Below are 22,628 nucleotides of genomic sequence, written 5' to 3'. Positions count from 1 at the left end.
TGTGGGCACCTGAGGAGTCCCCAGGATGCTGAGGGTGGTGTCGGCTGGGCTTGCATGGGATGCTGCGAAGCAGAAGGAATTCCTGCCAATTCCTTCTGTGCGTGCCCATGAGCTCCTCCGATTGCCGAGTTCAAGTGTAAAATGAGGTTGGGTTTTTATGCCCTTCAGCCTTTTCAGTCTGACCATGAACTCAGCAAGTGATGCCACATGGGGTGATGGGGGCCACGTCATTCCCCTTGAGCAGGTAGAGGGCTGCTCCATGGCGTGGAGGACCCTGGTCATGGTGGCGATCTCCAGGCAGGGCAGTGCCTGAGCAGTGATTTGGGAAGGGCTCACGGGAGCTGTGGTGGAACCTCAGCAAAGCCAGTGACTCTCCAGAAGTGGTAGGGCCCATCTAAAAAGTGCTATGAGAAACAGATGTGTGAACATGCATATTCAAATCCCTTCCCATAAGGGACTGCACCACACTCTGGTTTGATCTACTTCCATGTTTTTAAATGCCAGGCTTAATGTAATGCTATTTCTTGTATGAGAAGTGCAAATAATTCACAGATTAACTAGCTCTTTGTGATTTTTTTTAAGAAGAAAATTGAACCTTTTAGATGTTGTTGGACAAAATAAGGTAAAGTTTTGGCTCTCCATGGCTTAGCCAAGTTTAAAATTGTCTTTTTTATACCTATTTAGAGGAAGAAGAATACTTTTTGCTTTCCCAATGCAGATGATCTCCCTGCAGTCAATGGTAGATAAACTGACGCCACCAATCCAACGCAGAATGTGTCGTTTCTAACAGTGACATTTATTGACCACAGTGAGACAAATTTCAGAGGCCCTCTTGATTTTCCTTCTTTAAATTCACTTAACGCTCAAGCAGATAAATCCTGTCATGAACCCGGCCCTCAGAACGCCTGTCTTTTAAACCTAGAGTCAGTAATCAAAAGTTTCCTGTCTGGCATTTGCTTCCAGGTCTAATTTTTACTCTCCCCTCATTTCCAGTAAAAGCAAACCGTGCAGAGAGTCACTATGCGGATGCTGCTCAGGAAACTCTAGGTACCACGGGAAATGCGTCGCACGAAACTAATCAAAAGCTGCACGGCTCATTCTCCCTCTACCCTGCTACCACCCGTTCTGATCACTTCTCTGCTTAATAGAGGTACTAGATGAGTAAAAAACAAAAGGTGCAAAGAGCCTCCCCATTGCCTGCTCAGAAATGAGCTGCTTCCTTGTCTGCTCGTCATGCAGAACGTGTGAATCAAAGAGACGAGGATGGGGAATTTGTTCTGGGTTGAGCAAGCCAGTGTCTGCTCAGCAAGGAAGGAGGCCAGGAGCTGAAGTTTATCAAATGATGGAAAATTACAAATGAAAACTATACAAATTTTAATTGTTTTCTTCTTAGAGACCCCTTCCTCCCTATCCCATCCCTTCTCAAGGTCCAGGGAATCCTTGTGAATTGAATTGCGCTGTACAGCACCATCAAATCAGTAGCATGAGAAATACCAGCTTCCTACCTCTGCTCAGTCACCGTTCCTTTGGCTCTCTGAACACTACAAATTGACCTTTCCTAGTCTTGTGGCCTTTGGAAGCCATGGCTTGCCTATCTAGCACCTCTACTACGCAGCTAGAGAAGGACTAATCTCAGCCTGTCCCAGCAGATGAGGGGATATGGGTTCCCCTTAGCATTGACATTGGCATTGTGAATGGTCCTGTTTCTAGATCCTGTGGGAACAGATAGCTAGAGCAGAGGGTTTCGTAGGCACAGTGTTTTCATCTTTTTCATCAAGTTGACAATTGTTAGGTAGCCTCGAGAATTCCCAGTGAGCATCCCTTAGTGCACCCATCTAAGGGTACCTAGACACGTATATCTTATTTTCCTTAAGCATAAATACATCTACTTCCATGCCTGCACTGGAAGAGTCTCTTCCCCCACCACAGACACTGCTTCTCAGCAGCAAACATGCACCTTCTTGAATTACCAAGCCCGGAGTTTGCATGCTGTGAATGCTGGCAGGAGAACCCCATCAGCTCGTCCCCTAGAGCCAGGCAGGTGGCAAGCAAGCCCAGGAGTGGCAGGACACTGAGTGATGCCGCATGTTTGTGAAGTCGGATTTTTGCATGCTCTTCTTTTTGGAGTCCGTTTTAATTCTCAAAATCACCAGTCTCTCTATCCCTCAGAAAGCCAACAAACTACAGATTGAAAACTATATGTACCTCTGATTTTCTCCATTAACTGTTCCAACCTGTATCTTTTCTTTTCTTGCTCTTTATTTCCCTACTGGCAATTTTTACTCTCTGTCAGTCTAAAGGCTGGGACTTAACGCCTGAGACTTGTGTATCCCAGAAGCAGCGTGGTAAATCCCATTTCTCAATGGGTAACCAAGAGGAATGGGGCATGACTTAGGCTTCCTAATAAGCAGATCTCCATAGTAGGAAATCCTTTCTACCTGGATAAATAGCCTGTATCTTTGAGTTATCCTCCTGCTGTGTGTTTTGACAGTACTATGGCCTTCCTTGAAGTTTAACCTCGGAAGTTCTGGTTTAAAATATTGAGTGATCATTTACACAGGCAGCATTCAATACAAATGGCAAAGATTTGATCAATAATGGACAACATTACCATGACTTGTGTAGTGTTTCCTTTTGCAAGGTTGAGGTTGTTTTACCCATGGAGTTGTAGTGCAAGCAGGGATTCCTCTGTGGAAGAAGGCTCTTTTCAATTGCTTAATGCTGAGGTTGGTTTGGGCAGAGATTTAACCAAGCAGTGGCGTTTGTAATGCTGTCCTCTCACCTGTCCGTGTCCAGTTCTGTTCTCTGGAAAATCAGCCACCCTGATCTTAATGTCTTCCTTGCATGTCTTCCTAGGCATGAGTTTTTAATTGGTAAAGTCACTATAATGTTTTTCTATTTTCTACTGGATTCCTTCCCCCTGTGGTCCTCATGTCATCTCCCCCATCTTGAGCTCTGCAAGGGAAAGGGAGGATGATAAAATGATTATCCCAAGATCTTCTTAATCCATTGGAGACCCTGAGAAGGAGGATTACAGATTGTGGTTCTCTCAGTCAAAAAGGAGTCTTGACCTTTGGAGTAGCTACAAGGGCATCTTTGTTACCTGCATCCATCCTGAATGCAGTGTTATATGCTCTGTGCTTTAGTAAAGCTATAGGTTAACTGTGAATGGACGTAAGAATGGTCCAAATGTCTTGTTTCCTGGACCCTTGTGCTCCCTGCCTGCAGTCCCCCACTGCCCAGGGACACATGCCAGCACTTTGATGCATCTAAGGCTGAGTGCTAGAAACCATCACCTATGATGCATATTGCATAAGAACAGGAAACAACGAGTCAATCATAGAAAACTCAACGTAAGTAAATTAATAGAAAACTCCTTAGAAGCCGTGGTTTCTTAATGCACTAAACTAATGATGTCTCGTCGATAAATGCAATAATGCAAGCATTTTCAGCCAGTAATGTAACTGTACCAAGCCAGCTTAGCAGGTCTATCATATTCTGCTTTGTAAGAGACTTTCCTGGTGTCTACTCAGAGAGATGAAGGCACCACATAGACCTGACAGGGGGAAGAAATGGCACGGAGGGCAGTGAAGGAAAGGTGTTTGCAGAGCCCTTGCTTGGCCTGCAGGTCTGGGTGTAGATGTTTATCTCAAAGTCTTGTTTAGGAATGATCAGCCAGCTCGAAGATGTACAATCTGTTTTGCTTTGCTTCTGGAATGCAAACCAGCTGAACTGGCAAACAGCAAAAGGTTGTGAGATGCAGGATGAGTCTGATATGGTGTTTGGCAGCGCTCAACATCAGTTTGGGAGGAAAAGGCTGTGTGTTAGGAAGAGGGGAGTGATTATAGCAGAACACTGCAAAATACCAAAGGCCAAGGTTAAAGACACTTTTGGTTCCTGTGTCCCTTCACTCACTCAAGGCCCCATGCTTGGCTAGGCTGGCATGGTGGTTGCAGGGATGGTGCAACTCTCTTCTTTCCCATTAGGATTTCAGTGAGTCCCTTCAACCCAAGTCTAACACAGTAGTTCTGGATGAGGAGAAGAGGGATTACACACCACAACATTGACTGTTGGCTGACCTTCAGTTTTCCTTATGCCCAGGTTCTGCTTCTACAAACTCCATCTCTGTGTGGAATTCGCCTTTGCAATGGCTTTCCTGAAATCACTGGAGACAAACCAGGCTTGAACCTGGTCCTCTCTTATTTTTGCATTAGTCGTGGCAAGTTTTGCACATGCAGGTGTATCTTCCTTGCCTTATGTCTCCACTAGTTGGTTTCTGCCTCTTCTTCACACCAATGACCAGTGGAGCCAAGTGATAGCCACAAATGCTGTCACTGACTCCTGGCACTGCTGCTTGGTTTCAACAAGCATTTCTCACATGCCATGAGCTCAGCACAAACTCAGGGTTAAAAACCAGCTTCATTTCCCAACAGGAGATAACCTCTTCCTCCTTTCTATAGCTTCTCGGAAGAGTGAATGCTGTTCCTGGTTGAGTTTATGTGCAGAGATGGATCTGAGTCCATGGTAGTCCAACTCCAGTTCTTGCTGCCTACAGAATGAAAGGAGAGAATGAAATAATGGCTCAACCATAGTTTAAAATCAATGTCAAGATGTTATAACTGATACTTTTTATTGATCCAAAATTACTGCTAATGTAATGAGTCCACATTTTTTCAAAGTGCTGATTTAATACTGTAGAGGACTGTGAAATCAACCCCAACCCAGAGGGTTTCAAACAGGAGCTCGAACCCCCAGCATCCTGATAGCAGCTCATATGAAGGTTGGTTCTTCTGCATTTTGCTGCTGAGTCTTGATTGTTGGACCTAAATGAACTTAAATGCAATGCCCACTAAAGCAGTGAGCATCTTTCTATCAGCTGTGGGTCTGCACATTGGTCCTTGTGTGTTTGTCCAGTGTGGGCTCTCATTTTTGGCTGGCTGCAGAGAAGAATCAACTCAGGTTCTATCCTATGTTAAATTCAAGTCAAAAGCTGAAAGTTTTGCAAACTTTCCCCAGAGTCAGCCTGGAAACATTGTTTTTTTGGTTATTGGATATGCTTTTCATAGATGCCAAGTGAAATTGGTTATAAAGGCCTAGGAACTAAAGCACTCCTTGTTACACTATTATAGCTTCCCATAATCTTCATCTCTGGTTGCAAAGCCACAGTTTTCTTTCCCTTCCCATCCCCTGGCACAAGCAGGGCACCAGCCCTGTGCTGGTGCCACTCCTGCCTATCACAACTGAAAGCCTCAGTTCATGTTGTGTGTGGTTGTATTACTGCTTTCTTCATGGTCATGTCACCAATGCATCCATCTTCCACTGAGCTGAGGCTCATTTACCATCTACTTGAGTGAGAGCTAAATATCACTTCTCTAAGACACTCCACTCTGCATGACTTTCTGGTTGAATGAGAACATGATCTTGGATTACCTGACAGCATATACCTCTATATATGTCTATATTTCTTTTGGACTCTTTCCTACCAGCTCCTGCAGACCCCAACAGCATTTTCCTCTGCAGGGATTTTACTTGCACGTCATTCCAGGTGTCATTTCCAATGGGAGAATTGCATGGCAGAAGGAAAAATCCAACTAATTGTTCATATTGTCTCATGTTGTCTATGTTAAAACAAAGACGTTGCATCAGGTGTTGGGTTTTTTTCTGAGTAGTGAGTATTCAGGAACAAAACTCACCCAGATCTTAACTGTTCATCAAATTTCTATGAGGTTTCTTAATGTGTAAATAGCAAGAGGTGCAGCACTATCAGGCTTGAAGCTCTTTGCTCATATTCCCCATTGAGTTCAATGCTTTCCTTTTTGCCTTTTATGATCCTTGCAAACATCTGCAGCACGTTTATTGTGGGAATGGAAAACAGGCCCCAAAGCAAAGGCCCTGCTTCACTCAGTGATAGGGGATTGCTTTTATGCTGAGATCGATGATGGGAGCAACTCAGCAGAGGATGAAGCAGAAAGAGATTGCTCTGAATTCTGAATCCTGGTGTGTTGCTGATTCAGTTTTATACAACTGATGTTTAAAAGATACCAGGTAGTTCAAAGCATTGGTACTACTGAAATGCAGTAGATTCCAGGAATATTATTCTGTAAATTCAGCTGAAATAAAGACAAACCAATCCAATTGGCCTATTTTGGATCAAATGACAACATTTATATCTGGTTTTAAATCTAAGAAACATAGCAAGAATTGCTTTTAACCTTTGGCTCATTATATATGATGATTTTGGTAGCATCAGTGACTAAGGCTTGTATCCAGAAAGGTATTTGGCCACCTGCTTGTTCCTAGATTCCTGTGTGGATTTGCACCTCTGATTTTCAGCTCTGCTGATCTGTTGGTCCCATGGCTTTCAGACAGACCCTGCAGGTGGGCAGCACACTGGATATGAATCTCCAGTGCTTATCTGAGTTAAAATACAGCATTAATTGGAATAATTCTGCCTTTTCTAACTCAGTCATGAGCAAGTTTTGTCTCAAATGTATTTTCCAATGTGAAGCTGTTGCCCAGCCAATGGGCACGGATAACCCTGCCCTGCATTCCTTGGATGCTGCATCCAGGCATCACCCAGCATCACGCTGCGTAACTGGAAAATGCTGCCTCAGCACCTTTCCCTCCCTGTAAACCTTCAACATCCCGCAATGTGAAGTGACTTTGTAAAAATAGCACCTTCTTACTCAACAAATCTGCTCCCTGTGTGTCTTCGAGTCACGTCTTCTTCCCTTACTGATACAACCCAATGTCTGTTCCTGTCAGCAGGGTACAGCTGGGGAAAAGGGAGGTGGATTTTGCTTTGCTTCAAACACCAGCTAAGTTCTGATTGAAGAACCTCATGCTGGCTTTGAAGGCAAAGCAGGACTGTTTGGCTGTAAGTTTTCAGTTCTTTGGTTGGTGACCTGGAAATTTGATGTGGAAATCAAAATCCTGGCAACGTTCTTCCTGTAAATTGAGTCAGAGCATTTGCAGCAAACCAGTAAGTGGCTACAGCAATAGAGCAGAGTATTGGGAATTAAATCCCTGGGTTTACTCACTGTTGAGGTACCTATATATAATACTGGCTGTACGTGCTAGTGCCTTGCACTGGTTGTCTAGCCTCTATCAGTGTAGTTTAAGCATCAATTGCTATTCAGAACACTGCAAACGATCCAATACTGTTTGCAGTTGGGTTTCCCCAATGATGTCTCTGTAACATTTGCCCTTTCATGAAAATTTGCAAAATCTTTCATTTTTCCAATTTTCCTGTGAAAATTGAGCTTCTTCCTTTGGGTGAAAGTTTCTAATTAGGAATTTCAGGGTTTGGGAAGTATTCAGAGCGGGGCTGTCACCAGGCTACTGCTCAGTGAGAGCATCTCTGTTTCTGGAGAGATCTTTTCAAACCAGAATCACAAGGTGTTTGTTAAAGAAATGGGATTCCTATAGGAAAAAATACAGCAAGAATAGGCCATATTCCGAAGCTGTCAAATTCGGCTTGGCATGTTTATGACACCCGTAACAAACGTGTAGGTAGATGTTAGCCGATGGATTGACTCGTTATAGGAGACAAGGGAGTTGTGCATTGAAGTGTTTGTGTTTAAGCATTTAAATATATAACTGGGAAAAGTGGAATTCTTTAGAATAACTAAAAAGGGCAGATCATGTTTTAAGTGGGGAGAGATAGAAGAGCTGGAGAAAGGGAAAGGACAGGGGCTGAGCAAAAGGAGTGAAGTGTTTGCAAGTTCAAAGCTTAAGGTTAAAAGCTCTTCTGAATTGGCATTTTCTGACTAGCTACAGGGTTGTGGAAGGCAGTTGTGAAAGAAAAGCTTCCTCACTCGTGATTGGAGCCGATCAGTGATTTAAGGACTCATAACCTCATTGTTTAACGTCATTCTGTCCCGCCAGCCCTGGCATCCCACGAGGGGCTTCTGTTCAAGTCCTCATTATTTTCTCTCTCTTAATAACCATTCTCATTTCACTCATTATGGCGGAAACATCTCAATGATGCTTTTAAAAATTCATTAAAATACATATATTTGGAAAAAAAAATAACAAAAAAAAGCAAATTAAAAAGCCAACAGCAAAACTACATCTCACTGCTGCTTGGAAGTGCTCTTGGTTTCTAATGGCTGGTGGGGAAGGACTGCGTGGTTTCCAGAATGACTCCTCCTGCTGTCTCCTTTTTGTCTTTGTTTCAACGTGTTTCTCTGAACAGTCAGAAGGTCAGTTTGAAAGATCGTGTCTTCTCCAGTCCCCGCGGTGCTGGCACCAAAGGGAAAGGCTCTCCACAGGCTCAGGGCATCAGGAGGTCCCCCAGCGCTGACCAGAGCATCGAGGACAGCCCAAGCAAAGTGCCCAAGAGCTGGAGCTTCGGAGACCGCAGCCGAGCCAGGCAAGCATTCCGCATCAAGGGAGCGGCCTCACGGCAGAACTCGGAAGGTAAGGGCTTGGGATGCCATTCCAGACCCCAAATCCTCTCCATCCCCACCTATGATGAACAGAGTTGCCAGCCAGGGTGCTTACATGGGTCCCCTTTCCCTTCCTATATATAGGAAGTATATATGCTGATATATGGTGATCATGTATGCAGCTGTGGTTGTCCCATCCCTGGCAGTGCTCAAGGCCAGGTTGGACACAGGGGCTTGGAGCAGCTGCTCCAGTGGAAGGGATCCCTGCCTGCAGGGTGCTGGAACTGGATGAGCTTTGAGTTCCCTTCCAATCCAAGTCATTCTGTGATTCTGTAATCTAGATATGGATGAGCTGCACTTGGCATTGCTGGATGTCACCTTAACACATTGATGGAAACGCTCTTATTTGGATGCTTAGCAAAGATATCTCTGGTGCTTCCCCTGGGGTTGCTGTTTGTGATCTGACTCATCTTTCCTAGCATGGCACCAGGAAATAGTAATGTGTTGTCTGTATTCTTCCCTCTCCTGAACCCAGAAGCAAGCCTCCCTGGAGAAGACATTCCTGATGAGAACAAAAGCTGCAACTGCGAGTTTGTGACGGAAGATTTGACACCAGGGCTGAAAGTCAGCATCAGGGCAGTGTGGTAAGAGAGGAAGAGGGGGGACGTGGCCTGGAATACCAAATAATAGGGGAAAAAAGAGGGATTTCAAGTGCAAGCAGAGGTGGAAATGCTGAGGTGGCTGTGCTGCAGGCTGCTTTCTCCTGTGTGGCTTGCCCTCCTTTGCAGAAAACACTGCCAGAAAGGGCAGTTTTTGCTGAGGGAAGGAATAAATAGAGAAACAGGAAAATCCCCTGCAGGGATGCATCCAGATGATCGTTCTCAACAGCTTTGAGGTTTAATGCTGACATTCACAGAAGCAGTGCAGAGGGATGTACTGCTGATGGTCCAAGCAGCATTGGGGGACCACAAGCCCCTGCATCCCCTTCACCTCTCCTATTGCCGCATCCTCTCCCAGACCCACAGGGTTGTGATTTATTCCATTTCTCTTCCAAAGCAGCTCCCTGTGGTGTGTTTTATCTGTTGGGCTGCAGCCCAGGGACTATATTTTACCTTTCCTCTCCATCTCCTGCAGCATTATGAGGTTTCTGGTCTCCAAGCGCAAGTTTAAGGAGAGCCTTCGGCCCTACGACGTGATGGACGTCATCGAGCAGTACTCAGCTGGTCACCTGGACATGCTCTCCCGGATTAAAAACCTTCAGGCCAGGCAAGAAACCCCTCTCTTTGCTTCAGTTTTTCACTGTTTTTTGGTCATTGTGGAGGTATTGCCAGGAGAGAGGGTTTCCTTTGCAGCTACAACTTATTCTTTTCCTTCCTAAGAGGAAACAGCAAGGAAAACATCAGTGCTTGTGGCTGGAACCCACAGCAAAGAGCAGGGCAGAGACTGCAAATGGTGATGTTATGCCACTAAAAATGCCTTAGTGCCCATCCCAGCATATACACACAAAAATCACAGCTTGTCATAGAATCAGAGAATGGTTTGGGTTGGAAGGGACCTTCAAAGGTCATCTAGTCCAACCCCCTGCTATTAGCAGGGACATCATCCTCTTACTTTGCTTCAAGAGTTTCTATCATTGCAGTATGTCCCATAGGTAAGGCTGGTGCTGTATTCCAACTTCTGTGCTCAAACTGCCAGCAAATATGTATTAGTTCTAATAGGAGGGAAAATAGGGAACCCAAAAAGGCATTTAAAATTTCATTTTCTCCTAAAAACCACCCCCAAACCAGATCAGTTCTGTCCTCTGAACAGAGGATCTGAGCTAAGCTTTTCTGTCTGACCACTCAGACGATGGCCCACATTGAAAAGGAGACCCCAAACCCCCAACATCCCCCAGCTCTGTCGGCTCAGCAGAAGTAGCCCCAGTTGTGCTGAGCTTGAAGGATGCCCAGAATAGAGGCAGGGCTTGGCCATAGGCTATCTCCAGTCAAAACAATACACCATTTACTTTTACACTTGGAGAAAGGAATTATTTCCCTTGATGGCTGTGGCAGCCCAGCTTCCTCTGGGGAAGTTTTCCTTTCATTTCAAACCCATCTAGGGCCCTGGTAGGACAGGAAAATGGTGTTAGGAAAAAGAGGAATCTCTCTTCTGCCGTGAATCTCTCTGAGACCATTTTAACTCTGCTATTTTTGATGTTCAAGCAACAGAGAGAACTTTCTCAGCATTGCTTCATGCTGTGCAGCTCCCAGAAGGTAGATTCTCCCTCGCCCTGGAGACTAAAATATCCTGGAGAATTTCCTCTCTCACCCCCATTCCATACAAATTCAGTGATTATAGGGCCAAGACATGGAGCTGAATCTGGAGGGGAAGAGGAGGTGGAAGGGCTTGATGTTTCCTGACTTTAATAAGCTGAAGTGAGAAGCCCCCAGGCTGCCTCCACAGTAGGGAGTGAGCCATTGGGGTTGTCATCTCCTCTGGCTCTAGCTGGGACACAGGTTTTCAACACCCAAGGCTCCTGTTACCTATCCTTTGCTGCAAAGACAAAGGAGTTTGGCTGGCTGTTTAACTGGGGAGGTTAATGTAAGGAATTGATGCTTTCAAAGACCAAATCAAATTCTCCCTTTAGCTGTATTTATGGGACTGCAAGACTAAGGTTGGACTAGGCAAGGGTTGCCATCCACCCCATTGCTGGGAAATCAGGAGGACAAGGAGCTGCTTCAAAAGAACTTGGATGAGGTTCAATCAGGGCTACCAGGCAGCTTCACTGGTTTCAGTGTCCCCACTGAGCGAATCAGCAATGGGAGCAGATCCCCTTTTGGGTCATCTTTCAGAGCACTCATCATCATAGCCAGATGGGCACTAAGAGGTCCCATGGCTGGTCACCTGCCCAGTGAAACTGGAGGGGTCACCCACTCGATAAGGTGACCAAGACCAAGTTGGGACCCATATGCACCCATATGGGGAAGCCCTGGGACGCTGTCATGGGACACCTTGGAGAAGAGGTATCTTTATTGCCCTCTCCTTCAGCAATCAAAGCAGTGTTTTCTCCCTGCCAGCTCAGCAGGGCTGGCTGGGACCTCCCATTGCTAGGGCTTTAGTGGATTAAAGCTGCATTGAAGCAGCTTTCTGGGGTGTTTACATGCACTTTCCTCTTTAATCATTAATGCCTTTGTCACTGTGTCTGTAATGTGCTCTTTTCAGTGTTGTGTTCACACTGTCTCGTGTCTCATCCTGACACCTTGCCAACCATGGATGTCTCCCATTCCTTGAGTATACAATCCTGCAGTGTATCCCACCGACTCCCAACAGCTTGTGCTTTTCTGACCTAGCTGAGGATGCATTATCTAGCACTGGAACTGAAAGGAGAACTAATATATGTTGTTTCATACTCAAACTGCCTCAATGGGATATCACTACACACATGCAAATACATTCTAGAGGGTATCTGGGGTGGGGGGACCTCCTGATAATGTTTCAGTGGTGCCTACATCTCCAAGTCTTACCCAGAAGAGGGAAGACTGTGGCTTTCACTGAGAACCAAGTGATAGGAGAGAGCCTTCTGTTTCCAGTGGGGTCTGTGTTCAGTTTCTCTCTCTTTCTCTCTCTGTCGTTCTGTTTTGCAGTTGTTTCTCCCTGCAACTTTTTCTGACCGACTTTTCTCTCCATTGTTGCTTCATTATGCGTTTTTGCTGGTGTCTTTCTTTCTCTTATTTACTTTGCCAGGATAGATATGATTGTGGGTCCCCCACCCCCTTCAACTCCCCGGCATAAGAAGTATCCAACCAAAGGACCCATGTATTCTTCCAAAGAATCTCCCCAATACTCGCCTAGGTTAGGATTCACCAAAACGCCGCTTTCTCTGGGTTTTTCATTTGCTTTATGTCAAACCCCTTTCATGCCAGTTATATGACGGCATTTATCATGGATGTTTATTAGCAGCTTGCTAAATCATGACTCGGAAGGGGTTGCTACTATGGGTGTGCTCTGATTGACTTTCAGGAATGAGATTTCACGTTAAGCAAGCCATAGGGGAAAAAGAAACAGGGCATTCATAGAGCCATCAGTAGCCATCAGTTTCTTCAAGTGTGTTTTCTATTTTCACTCTTCTGGGTGTTAGAAAGCAAAATTATATCTTTTTAAATCTCTTATTTTATTAGACCATCTTCAAATGTAAAAGGTGGAATATTTACCCACAAAGCCAATCTAAACTGAGCAATCTGCTTTCTAAAAGGCAAACCACACACAAGCAAAAGAGCCTCTGCTGCTCTTTGTACTCTGGAATGAGTTTAATTCAGTGGGCAAAGTAAGAATGAAGTGTTTCATATCTAATGAACACAGTGGTCTCTTCCTTGCTGATGTAACTCTACTGACCATAGGAGGGAAAATGTGTTAAAATATTATAACCATGGACTCATATTAAAATAAAAATAGTAATTAATATAATAATAATAATAAATTATTAATAAGTTTTTATTATTATTATTATTATTATTATTATTATTGCAAGCAAAAAGAGCAGGAGTCAAACCCAGCCCTCAGTCACACAGTGAGACTTTTCTCATTGTCCTTATGAAAGTCTCTCCTTAGGTAAAACCTTACCTGAAGCTGATGCCACAAGGAACATATCCTCACTGAATTACCTGGTTTTAAGGCATTCTGAGGTCTGATCAGCAGTGCCATGAGCTGAGCTCTATTTTCACCTTGTATTGAGACCACTGGAGCCCAAGGCAGGTATAAATACTTGCCAGGAGGTATTTTTCCATGTACAAATAGTAGGTGATTTTTAAATGCAGCAAGCTTAGTCTCATATATTCTCTTCTAAATATACTTGCCCTCCCTAAGAGCTAATATGTGACAGAGCTCTTGATTTTGATTTAAGCTGCTCTGAGTAATCTTCACTAGAGGGATGTGAGTAAAAGGCATATTGAAAGCTTACCTTTCCCCACTCAGCCAGCTCAGAGATTAAAAAAGAGGGAATTTTCCAGAAGCCCCAAGCTTTACACTTGGAAAAGAGACGCTCTCAGAAAAGCATTTTTCCCATTTCTGATTCCTGCCAAAAGATGAGGCCCAAAAGTTGTCTGTAAAAGTGAAATCACTTTCTTATCTCCAGAAAAACCTTGATTTTGAAATCACAATGAATATTCCAATGATTTTGTTGTATTTAACCTATGAGATGAAGTGTGCAGCAAGCTCATGTCCCATGAGCTATGTCGACCCCATGGATTGCATTGTAGGGCTTTAGCGACAAGGGTTTCTGCAAAGGCAGCTGGGTGCTGGAGGACGTCCACTGTGGTTTGGCTGAAGGTGTTTGCTCCCTGCTCTACACACAGACAATTGGGGTTAAATTCCCTATATTTGGAATAGAAGAGGTGCAAGCTCAGCTCTGAGTTTCAAATGACAGATATTGGTCCAAGTATGTCTAGAGCTTTATTGCCACCTGAGGTCAGCCGCCAGTCCTGTGACGTGGATGAAGGGGGTTTGGCTTCAATGCCTGGATTGTGCACAAAAGAATTATAAGAAAGAAAGGGAAAAAATAAGGAAGAATTGAATATCTATTCCCAAACACTTCATTTTTATCTCATTTGAGCCGTTTAACCTTTTTGATGTCTGCTTCTGGCCCGAGGGTGACATATTACACCTCTTTGCATGCACTGTTAGCATGAAGCATAATGAAGCATGAGAAAACCTGCACTGTGGCTGATGCAAGACCTTACATTTTTTTTGTATCATTAGAAAGAAGGAAAGATACCAAAGTTTACTGTAAGGAGCAACCCCCTTTTCTCTCTCCCTCCCAAACTAAGGCCCGCAGAGCCTATCGAGGACAGCAGATGGCACAGTTTGTCATGTCAATGCAGAAACCTCTGCGTCTTCTGCTACCAAGGGAAAAACACGAGGCTGGCTCTTCCAAAACCTCAGCTGATTTCTTCCCTCTGCTCTGTATTTGACACAGCCAGAGTTAGCATTGGGAAGACACAAGGGATGAAGGAGTGGGGTCTGGCATCTCAGGAGATACGTGGTCCTTTGTGACTATCCCCCTCTGCTTGCAGAGGTGGAATATGTTCTCTTCATCATCTTTTGAGCTTTGCTGCTCAATTTGGACAAAACCTCAGGCTCTTTTATAATGGCTAAAAGGACCTCTTGCTCTTTTCAGTGCTCAGCTAGGTATGGATGGGTTAGGAGCACAGAGGAAATTCCTCTCTTGTATCAGATAAGGCACAGATGAAATCTCTGCGCTCTGCTGAGGGTAGAAGCACCCTCCTCTGGTTTAACTTTTGCCAGGGGAAGCAAAGGGCTGGGAGACCTTGAGCCTAGTTTATCCTATCAAAAGAGAAAGACTTGGTTCACCTTTTCCTCTCTCTGCATTGAAGTCAGTGGCCCACAGGTGCCCCTTGCACCATCCTCAGTGCAGAGCCTGCCTCCAGGGCAAGATCTGTCTCCCTGGTTTCTCAGAGGTGTGGAAGATGACCACCTCTGGAGTCAGGACTGTGTTAAAGTATAGACACGAAGGGAATGAATGATGCAGGAACTCTCCTGGGCTCTGGTGTCAATGGTGTATGGACACGGGCTTCTGAATGCTCTATAGTGAGCTCTGTGAAGGGCTTCAATCCTGCTTTTAAATCACAGCAGGTTCACAGGCAAGTAGTGTCTAGCCTGAAAGTGGTTTAAGAAGCTGGTGCTATTCTACATGATACTAGTGATCCTCTGGCCTCCTGTGCTTCACTTATGTCAAGTGAGGTTCACTTCCTGGATAACTCTTCTCTTAAGGACATGGAAGAGACTAGAAGTCCTTCCTCAGTTCCCACAAGACTCTATCTACTGTTATGATACATCATAACATGGCAGTTTTCCTCTGTGTTAGTCTGTCCTGCCTCCCTGCTCTACTCAGCAGCTGTTGAAGAACATCTCATTTACATCACTGGACACATTTCAGTGTTAGTGCTGTGCTAGATGGGACACAAGGACCCCCGATTGGTCTTGGCCTCATGCAATATTCAGTGTTTAGACTTTGGGCCTCCTTAAACTCATGATCATTGTTTTATTAGTCTGCTTGCTTGTGCATACAGGAGGGGAGTTCGTACAGTGGCTGTACTACGCCTTGACTTGTGATTCCAAACCAAGGTAGTCCGAGGTATCCAATTTAATACCTCTTTGCTTACATGGTAGCAACATTGTCATAGGATTTCTTGTGCTGTATGTCATGTCAGTAATTGCGTCCCTTGTGGGGAGCTCCTGTACGTGTCAATGATTTCCTTCTCCCATTACAAGAGAGAAATAAGGCATGCATATTCCTCACACTTGTAATTGTAGCACTTGGTGCTCCTCGTACTCCTGTGCTTATATTGCTAAGCAAAGGATCAAACATGACTTCTTAAACAGAAACGCATTCTGTCACATCCCTGCCCAAATGAAGCATCTTCTGGGATCAAAGATAAACTCCACAATAATTGTTGGCTTGTATTTCCTGTCTTTGGTGTAATGTGCTCATCCACTTCATCTCTTTGAGCCAGATCTTCTGGTGCTGTAAGCTGCTGTTGCTCTAATATAAGCTAAGGGAGCCACGCTGGTCCATACCCACTGGTATCTGTCCCTTAATGTCAACAACCAATGTATATATGAAGTCCCTGTCCAATGTAAAGAAAACAGGTAGCTCTCGTGTTGGAAATAGCCTCACATCTCATTCCTTTCCTTGGTTTTTGTTTGTCCATTTTCCCCTGTCTGTCTGTATTCAGCTTCTTCCTTTTCCTCCTCCTGGTGCATGGACCCATGGCCCACACGGCAGAACTGCGTAAGGAGCATTTTGAGTTTCCTGCTCAAGAATCCTCAACTTGGTTTCAGTCTGATGAATTAACCCTTCTTTTCCCCTGCCACCCTTACATTCGGTGCATTATGCAAGGGTTAAGTTTGCCTGGCATACAATTAGGTTATAAACTGGGCTGCCATTAAGAAGCTATTCCAGAACTGACTTTTGAGGGATCAAGAAGCTCTGGTGTTTAATCTAGGAAACTTATAGTTGATTCCTCATACAATTGACTTCCAGCTTCCAAAGTGGCTCTGCCCACCTTCATCCTCTGCATACAGAGCTGTATCTATGCTGTGTTTCTATACTGGGCATTTGCAAATGTAATGTGTGTAAAGAAGTTTGTGCCAAACAGCATGCTACTGGCAGGAGTGTCCTCTGCTTTTACCAGCTTGGAGGTCTGCTAATAGAAAATGCCTAACGATACAGGTATGAATTGCAGTAGCATTGAGATAAAGGCAATTTGGTAATGTTTGGTGGGTTGTAACCAAATTCAGCCTTGATGTAATTCCACGGAAACAGTGCTTCACCTCTTTGCATCTTAGGGCAAGTGGCCCTTTTTCATGGGCATGAGAATTACACACTTACATTTGCATTGAGGAGAGGAAACTGCTGCAAAGACAGAAATAACATCCCATTGACATATACTAGACAGATGATCTTCCCCAATGAGAGAGTAATTTCTCAGCGCAAATAAGAAGCGAATTGATTTGGAAGAAATTCTTTGCAGTGGGTAAACTTACTATGCATAATGTGCCAGGTTTGATCTGTACAAACAGAACTGGGTAATTCCAAACTCTGCTAATACCGCTCTGAATTTTGCATCTGAATTAACACTTCAGTGCCACCGCGTGTCTGTGAGTGATCTGGAGTGTTGGCTGGGAGAGAGGCTGTTGCTTTGTCCCATGGAGGTGCCGCGAGCAGAGCCCTCCTCACCTGCTGCCTCCAACTGACTCCAGGTCCTTTTCCGGGGCTGGGGGGGGATTTTCTGATCCCGGTAGAGTTGACCAAATCGTTGGGAGAGGATCCTCCATGACCGACAAGGATCGGACCAAAGGGCCAACGGAAGGGGAGCTGCCTGAAGACCCCAGCATGATGGGCAGGCTTGGCAAAGTGGAAAAACAGGTAAATTGGGGCAGGAATGGGTTCTTACCAGAGGGTGGTGCATGCTTTGTGTTGCATGCTTTCTGTTGGCTCCTTCTTGCCTTAATTTCCCCCAGTGGGACGTTATCATTTAGAAGATGTAAGAGCTAAGACTGTTTTGCAAATGAAACAAGGTGGATGTTATGAAAGGGTACTTATAAGCTTAAGTACTGCTTTCAGAACAGGCATTTTGGAATCTCCTCATGTAGTCTACCAAAAGCCAACATTACTTTTGAGAATGGGACATTGGTTTCTTTGCCACCTCACTAGACATGTTTCACATGAGGCCATCAGCCTGGCTGCTGTAGCTGCTGGCTGTACTTGAAGATTAAAGTCTTCCTAGAGGATAAGGCTCAGAAATCCCCATGGCATCTGAGATCAGGCAAGTAAGGAGCAGAAGGGATGTGAGGATGCTCCACCTTTCCTGGAATTCAGTGCCTGTCAAAAAGTTTATAGGAGTTTAAGGAAAACCCTACAAAAAGGTGGAGAATTAAATGCTTTAGAACAGGACAATTAAGTATTTACCAACTGGTTCAGTGTGGTGTGGTCAGTGTAGGCATCTATGAAGTTGTTTGTACTCAGGATATTAATGTGCTTCAGTCCATGTGCAGCATGTAGCACTGAAACCATGGTGTTTTGCAGGTTCAGTCAATGGAGAAGAAGCTGGACTTCCTGGTGAACATTTACATGCAGCGGATGGGCATCCCACCAACGGAGACAGAGGCTTATTTTGGGTCCAAAGAACCAGACCCAGCGCCTCCCTACCACAGCCCCGAAGGCAGCAGGGAGCACATTGACAAGAACGGCTGCATCATCAAGATCATCAGGTCCACCAGCTCCATGGGTCAGAAGAACTTCTCTGCCCCACCAGTCCCGACCAACGCATGCCCACCCTCGACATCATGCCAGCGCCAGAGCCACGGCTCCTCTCCCATCGGAGACCCCGGCTCGCTGGTCCGCATCCCACCTCCGCCTTCCCATGAGCGCTCCTTGTCAGCATACAGCAGCGGGCACAGGGCGAGCGCGGAGTACCTGAGGAACGAAGACATTACAACCAAACACCATGAGAGTGCCATGAGAGACAGCGACACGTCCATCTCCATCCCCTCGGTAGACCACGAGGAACTGGAGCGCTCTTTCAGCGGCTTTAGCATCTCCCAGTCCAAAGAGAATTTGGACATCCTTAACAACGGTTGCTATGCAGCCGTGGCCAAAATCAGACCCTACATTGCAGAAGGGGAGTCAGACACCGATTCTGACCTCTGCACGCCCTGCGGTCCTCCTCCCAGGTCGGCCACGGGTGAGGGACCCTTTAGTGACATGGGCTGGTCAGCCTCCAGGCAGTGAAGCCTTCTTGCCACCGAGCCACATCCGAGCGCTGGCAGCTGCCCATGCATCAGACTTCTCAAGGAGATCGACAGCTAAGGTTTTCCTCCTTCTAGGACACCCTTAGCTGGCAGATACTTTCTTACTCTGGGATGGGGGAATGAGCAGGTCGGAGCCTGCCTTTGTGGAAGAGGTCACAGTGGTGAGCGAACTGGAGCCGTGAAGTCCAGATTTCTTTCATACTCTCTTTCTAAGATCATTGGGTGAGATTATTTCATGGTGCAGCGTAGGCAACTTGCATTTCTTGGGAACCTTCCGAAGCGCAGGGCAGGAATAAACCACCCAGCCAGGGCTTTTGGAGGTCACAGTTACAAGTGGGAGGTGGGAATTGCACTGGTGATTCCACCTTCAGGCGTTTTGGAGTTGCGGAATGAACACGTGTCTGTTCCTGGCTTAGATTTCAGGTCATGGGTAATTACAGGGGGTTGTTACTCTGTGGTTCCTCATTAACTGTCAGGTAGGTGGCATAATTCCAGTATAATACATGGAAGTGTTGCGTAGGCCCCTGGAGGAGAGGGATGGTGGTTGGAATATTTGCATGAGCAGAAGACATGGCGTTAAAGTGGGACAGGTTAGAATACTGCTCTAAACCAGGATGGTTTGGCAATTATCCCATCTTAGGACACTGAAGAGACAACCCAGAGGGAAGAGAAATGAGGCAGAGGATGAATAGAGACTGTGGGGCTGGAATTTAATGTTTTAAACCATGTATTATACTTAATTATCTCTCCTCCCATTGACAATGGACCTGGAGGTACTTTGGAGGCAAAGGCAAACCAAAGGCAACCCCTCGCCATGGCAGGGCTGCCATGGTGTGAAGCCATTCTCATGGCCAGCAGTGCTATTGTGGAGGCACCACAGCCGCCAGGCCAATGGGAGAGGGTGGATATGCAAGATGCAGTGGTCCTTGCATTGCTGTGAGTTAAGTGCTGAGCTCCATCCTTTTGAAGCCCTGTTGGTCAGAGGGGGCACTTTTCCTACAGTTTGCATTGTGCCTGAACACTTTTGCACACACTATGCCCCGTGAAGATCTTCCCTTTCTTCTTCTGCCCTGCCAAGAATCCCACACCCATGTTCTTGGGACATCCTTTGGTTTTGTTTGGACCCCTCGAGCTGAGTTAAGAGGTGATTCTTTGTTTCTTCATGGTCTTTTAGAAGCCTCTTATATGTGCTTGCCCACAAGCTGTGCCGATCCAAGTCTGCCCCGTTTCATTGTGGTTATAGTAGTTTCTCTTGGAAAGGTTGTTGTGTCATTGCCAAGAACCTCAGCAGTGCATTCAGCTGGGGGAAGGTGAAGGGAAAAGTGATGCTCAGAGTTTCTTTTGGGACCAAAATGAAGTCACTTTACATGGATAGGTTGGAAGGGATTTTTTGCAAGGGGGTTAATCAGGAAAAGAGGGGTTTGGGATCCATCTCCAGGGCTGGGACACCATGGCTGGCATTGTGCCTCTGAATCCTCCCATGCAGCTATGGCCCAAATCCCATGTGGGTTTTCTGCTGGTGCCGTGTTTGTGGTTTCAAATCCCATCTCCCCATTTTCTCTGTGTTATAACAAGAGCCTGTTAAGGATATTTATGTGGCAGCTTCATTTCTGTGTGGCCTTTGAGAGGCTGAACATTGGCTTACTTGGGGTGAAGGGAGAGTCACAGCCTTTTTGTCTCCTGTTTGCTTGTTTAGAAGCAGCAACCAGGGGAGACTCAGAACTATTTGGGCCTTAGAGAAGATGTGGGTGCAGACAGGAAATAAACCCATCCTTTTGCTAGTGCTCAGGACCAACATGCAGGTCTTTACATGGGATTGAGGTGTCAGGAAATGACACAGTTTTTCCTGCCATGTTTCACTATCCAGGAGGGAAGAACATTTTCCTTAGAGGGAACCCAGGATTCCAACCATGCTCATTCCTTTCTTTCCCATTTGATCCATTTGTTGTCTCCTGCAGTATTTCCCTCTCTACGTTGCTCCCAAACTCCTTTTGGCTCCAGATTTCTTTGTGCAAAGTGAACCCAGTGATGCCCTTGAATTCCATACAGTGAAATCTTTGAGTGCAAAAAGGCTGTAAATTGTGCAGGTTTGCCCTTGGCATATTGCTAAATGAGATGTCTTTTGTTAAGAGCAAGAAGTGTCAGCAGGTCCCCAGTCAGACTTAGTGGCATGGTGTTTGTAGTGACCACAGAATGGAAATCATGTTGAGTGAGGCAATAGCCAATGTTGCTCCAGCCAGCTGCTCCCTGCAGCTCTTGTCCAAGTCAGAGATAACACTGATTTATTACCTTATTTGTTTGCAGTTGCACTTGGAGGGAGGCCTGCTGGAAATCTGGCACAAAAGGGTATGATATAAAGACAGAACATCAGGTGAGGATGAGGTCATGCAGTATTAAAGATGAGGTCTTTACTATAGGAGGCAAAGTTAACAGGACTTCAAGGCACAATCGCTGTGGGATGTAGTTTTTCTCTTGCCCTAATTTAGAAGCCCTATTTGCTCCATTTTGAATATCCATTTCTTATTGCAAGATCCCCTTTTCCTTCCCAGATGATGTTAGACCCTTGAGAGCAGATGCTGACAGTGCCCTCTTGAGTTTTCCATAGGCTGAAATCCCACCTCCTTTAGGGACTGCATGGGAAGAGTTGGTTTCCCTCTTCAAATTACTGCATCAGAGTTTATAAAGATCTTTTGACTTGTAGCTTTAAAAGCGGTTGGATTCATCCCACAGTCACTGATTATGGAAAACTGGTTTTATATAAAGGCAGCACAGATTGTGTCTTGCTGCTACAAATTCCACATGGAATTTTTTGCAAGGTGTAAGAAATATCCCACCTTTATCTGTGTCACCATTTCCAAGAACTTCTGACACACGCCTCCATCCACAGCTATGCCATAAATCATCACTTCTCATTCATCCAGGCAAAATGACCTAGATTTTTGGGTTAACCTACACCAGAATTAACTCTAAGTCGTGCTCCTTATTTCTATGAGATGAGTTCTGCCTGCATAAACTATAACAGAGCCTGCTCATTGCTTATTGACATAAATAATCCCATTCCTTCCCTAAACCATATTCAAATACTCCCTGTTAAGTCTTCACTTTCAGTCACTCAGTTCCCCCATGCTCCTTGTGGTGATCTTCCCCAAAGAAGTCTTAACCACTAGATAAAAGGAAAAGAAATCAGTTCTGTTTTGCTAGTAAGGCAATCCCAATGGTAAAGACCTTTTAAAGGATGGACAGGCAAACTTTGTCCCTCTGCTAAGCCTCTCTCGGGCTGGTCTTTGCTCCCCCATTCCTCCCAGATTTGGTTCTGTAGTTTTTGGAGGACAGAAACAAGTTTTAGTGTAGAAAGGGGAGACCAAAAGGAGTTGAAGAAAGAAGTTAAAGCCAAATTTCCAGCAGGCCAACTTGAACTGCTTTGGGGATGCCCGTGCCCATGCATGGTTGTGTGCACAGAGCCTAGGTTTGAGGTGCATCTGTGCAGGATGTGAAGCCATAGCCCTGGAGCAGCACCTGGGATCTGGCCTCCAAGAAACTTTTGGGCTTGTGTTTTTCAGAGTCTGGGTCTACGTGTGGAAGGGAATAATGCAGATGGCCCCAGCTGTGGGATGGAGCATCCCTGAGGTTGGGACCTGAACCCACAGTCAGGTTTTGGATGCTTCAGGTCTAAGTTGTAGGTTCAAGTTGACTGAGAAGTGTGTGTCTTGAAACAGGAGATGCTGTAGGTGCAGGTGACCTTTCATAAGTGACCCCAAGACATAGGAGCAGAGCACCAGCCATAAGTCGAATTTCCCAATATTTGGGAAGGGACTTTAATGTTACTCAAGTGCAGATTTTGTATGTGAATTTCCTTGTTGGCTCATTTTCTTGTTAATAACTTTTAAAACACAAATGCCAAGGAACTCACTGGAAACAAACCCTTGTCCA

At 45.3% G+C, this 22,628-nt stretch overlaps 1 protein-coding gene across 5 annotated transcripts in view; it reads left to right on the top strand.

Moving 5' to 3' along the window:
- The window catches only part of KCNQ2 (potassium voltage-gated channel subfamily Q member 2), a 61,579-nt gene extending 42,857 nt beyond the window's left edge, over window positions 1–18,722 (top strand). For 2 of the 5 annotated variants that reach the window (XM_034066808.1, XM_034066807.1), the window contains 5 exons: window positions 8,198–8,421; window positions 8,926–9,034; window positions 9,525–9,656; window positions 17,190–17,313; window positions 17,974–18,722. In XM_034066808.1, the coding sequence (XP_033922699.1) occupies window positions 8,198–8,421; window positions 8,926–9,034; window positions 9,525–9,656; window positions 17,190–17,313; window positions 17,974–18,678 (1,294 nt within the window). In that variant the 3' untranslated portion in view covers window positions 18,679–18,722. Of the gene's footprint in view, window positions 1–993; window positions 1,048–8,197; window positions 8,422–8,925; window positions 9,035–9,524; window positions 9,657–12,113; window positions 12,222–17,189; window positions 17,314–17,973 lie in introns of all 5 variants that reach the window. The other 3 variants (XM_034066805.1, XM_034066806.1, XM_034066809.1) reach the window with 3 other exon arrangements.
- Window positions 18,723–22,628: the final 3,906 nt, after the last annotated feature.

This window comes from Melopsittacus undulatus, chromosome 10 (genome assembly GCF_012275295.1).
Source record: "Melopsittacus undulatus isolate bMelUnd1 chromosome 10, bMelUnd1.mat.Z, whole genome shotgun sequence".
NCBI lineage: Eukaryota > Metazoa > Chordata > Aves > Psittaciformes > Psittaculidae > Melopsittacus > Melopsittacus undulatus.
The sequence above is the reverse complement of the archived record's forward strand: the minus strand, read 5'-3'. Positions and strand labels throughout refer to the sequence as shown.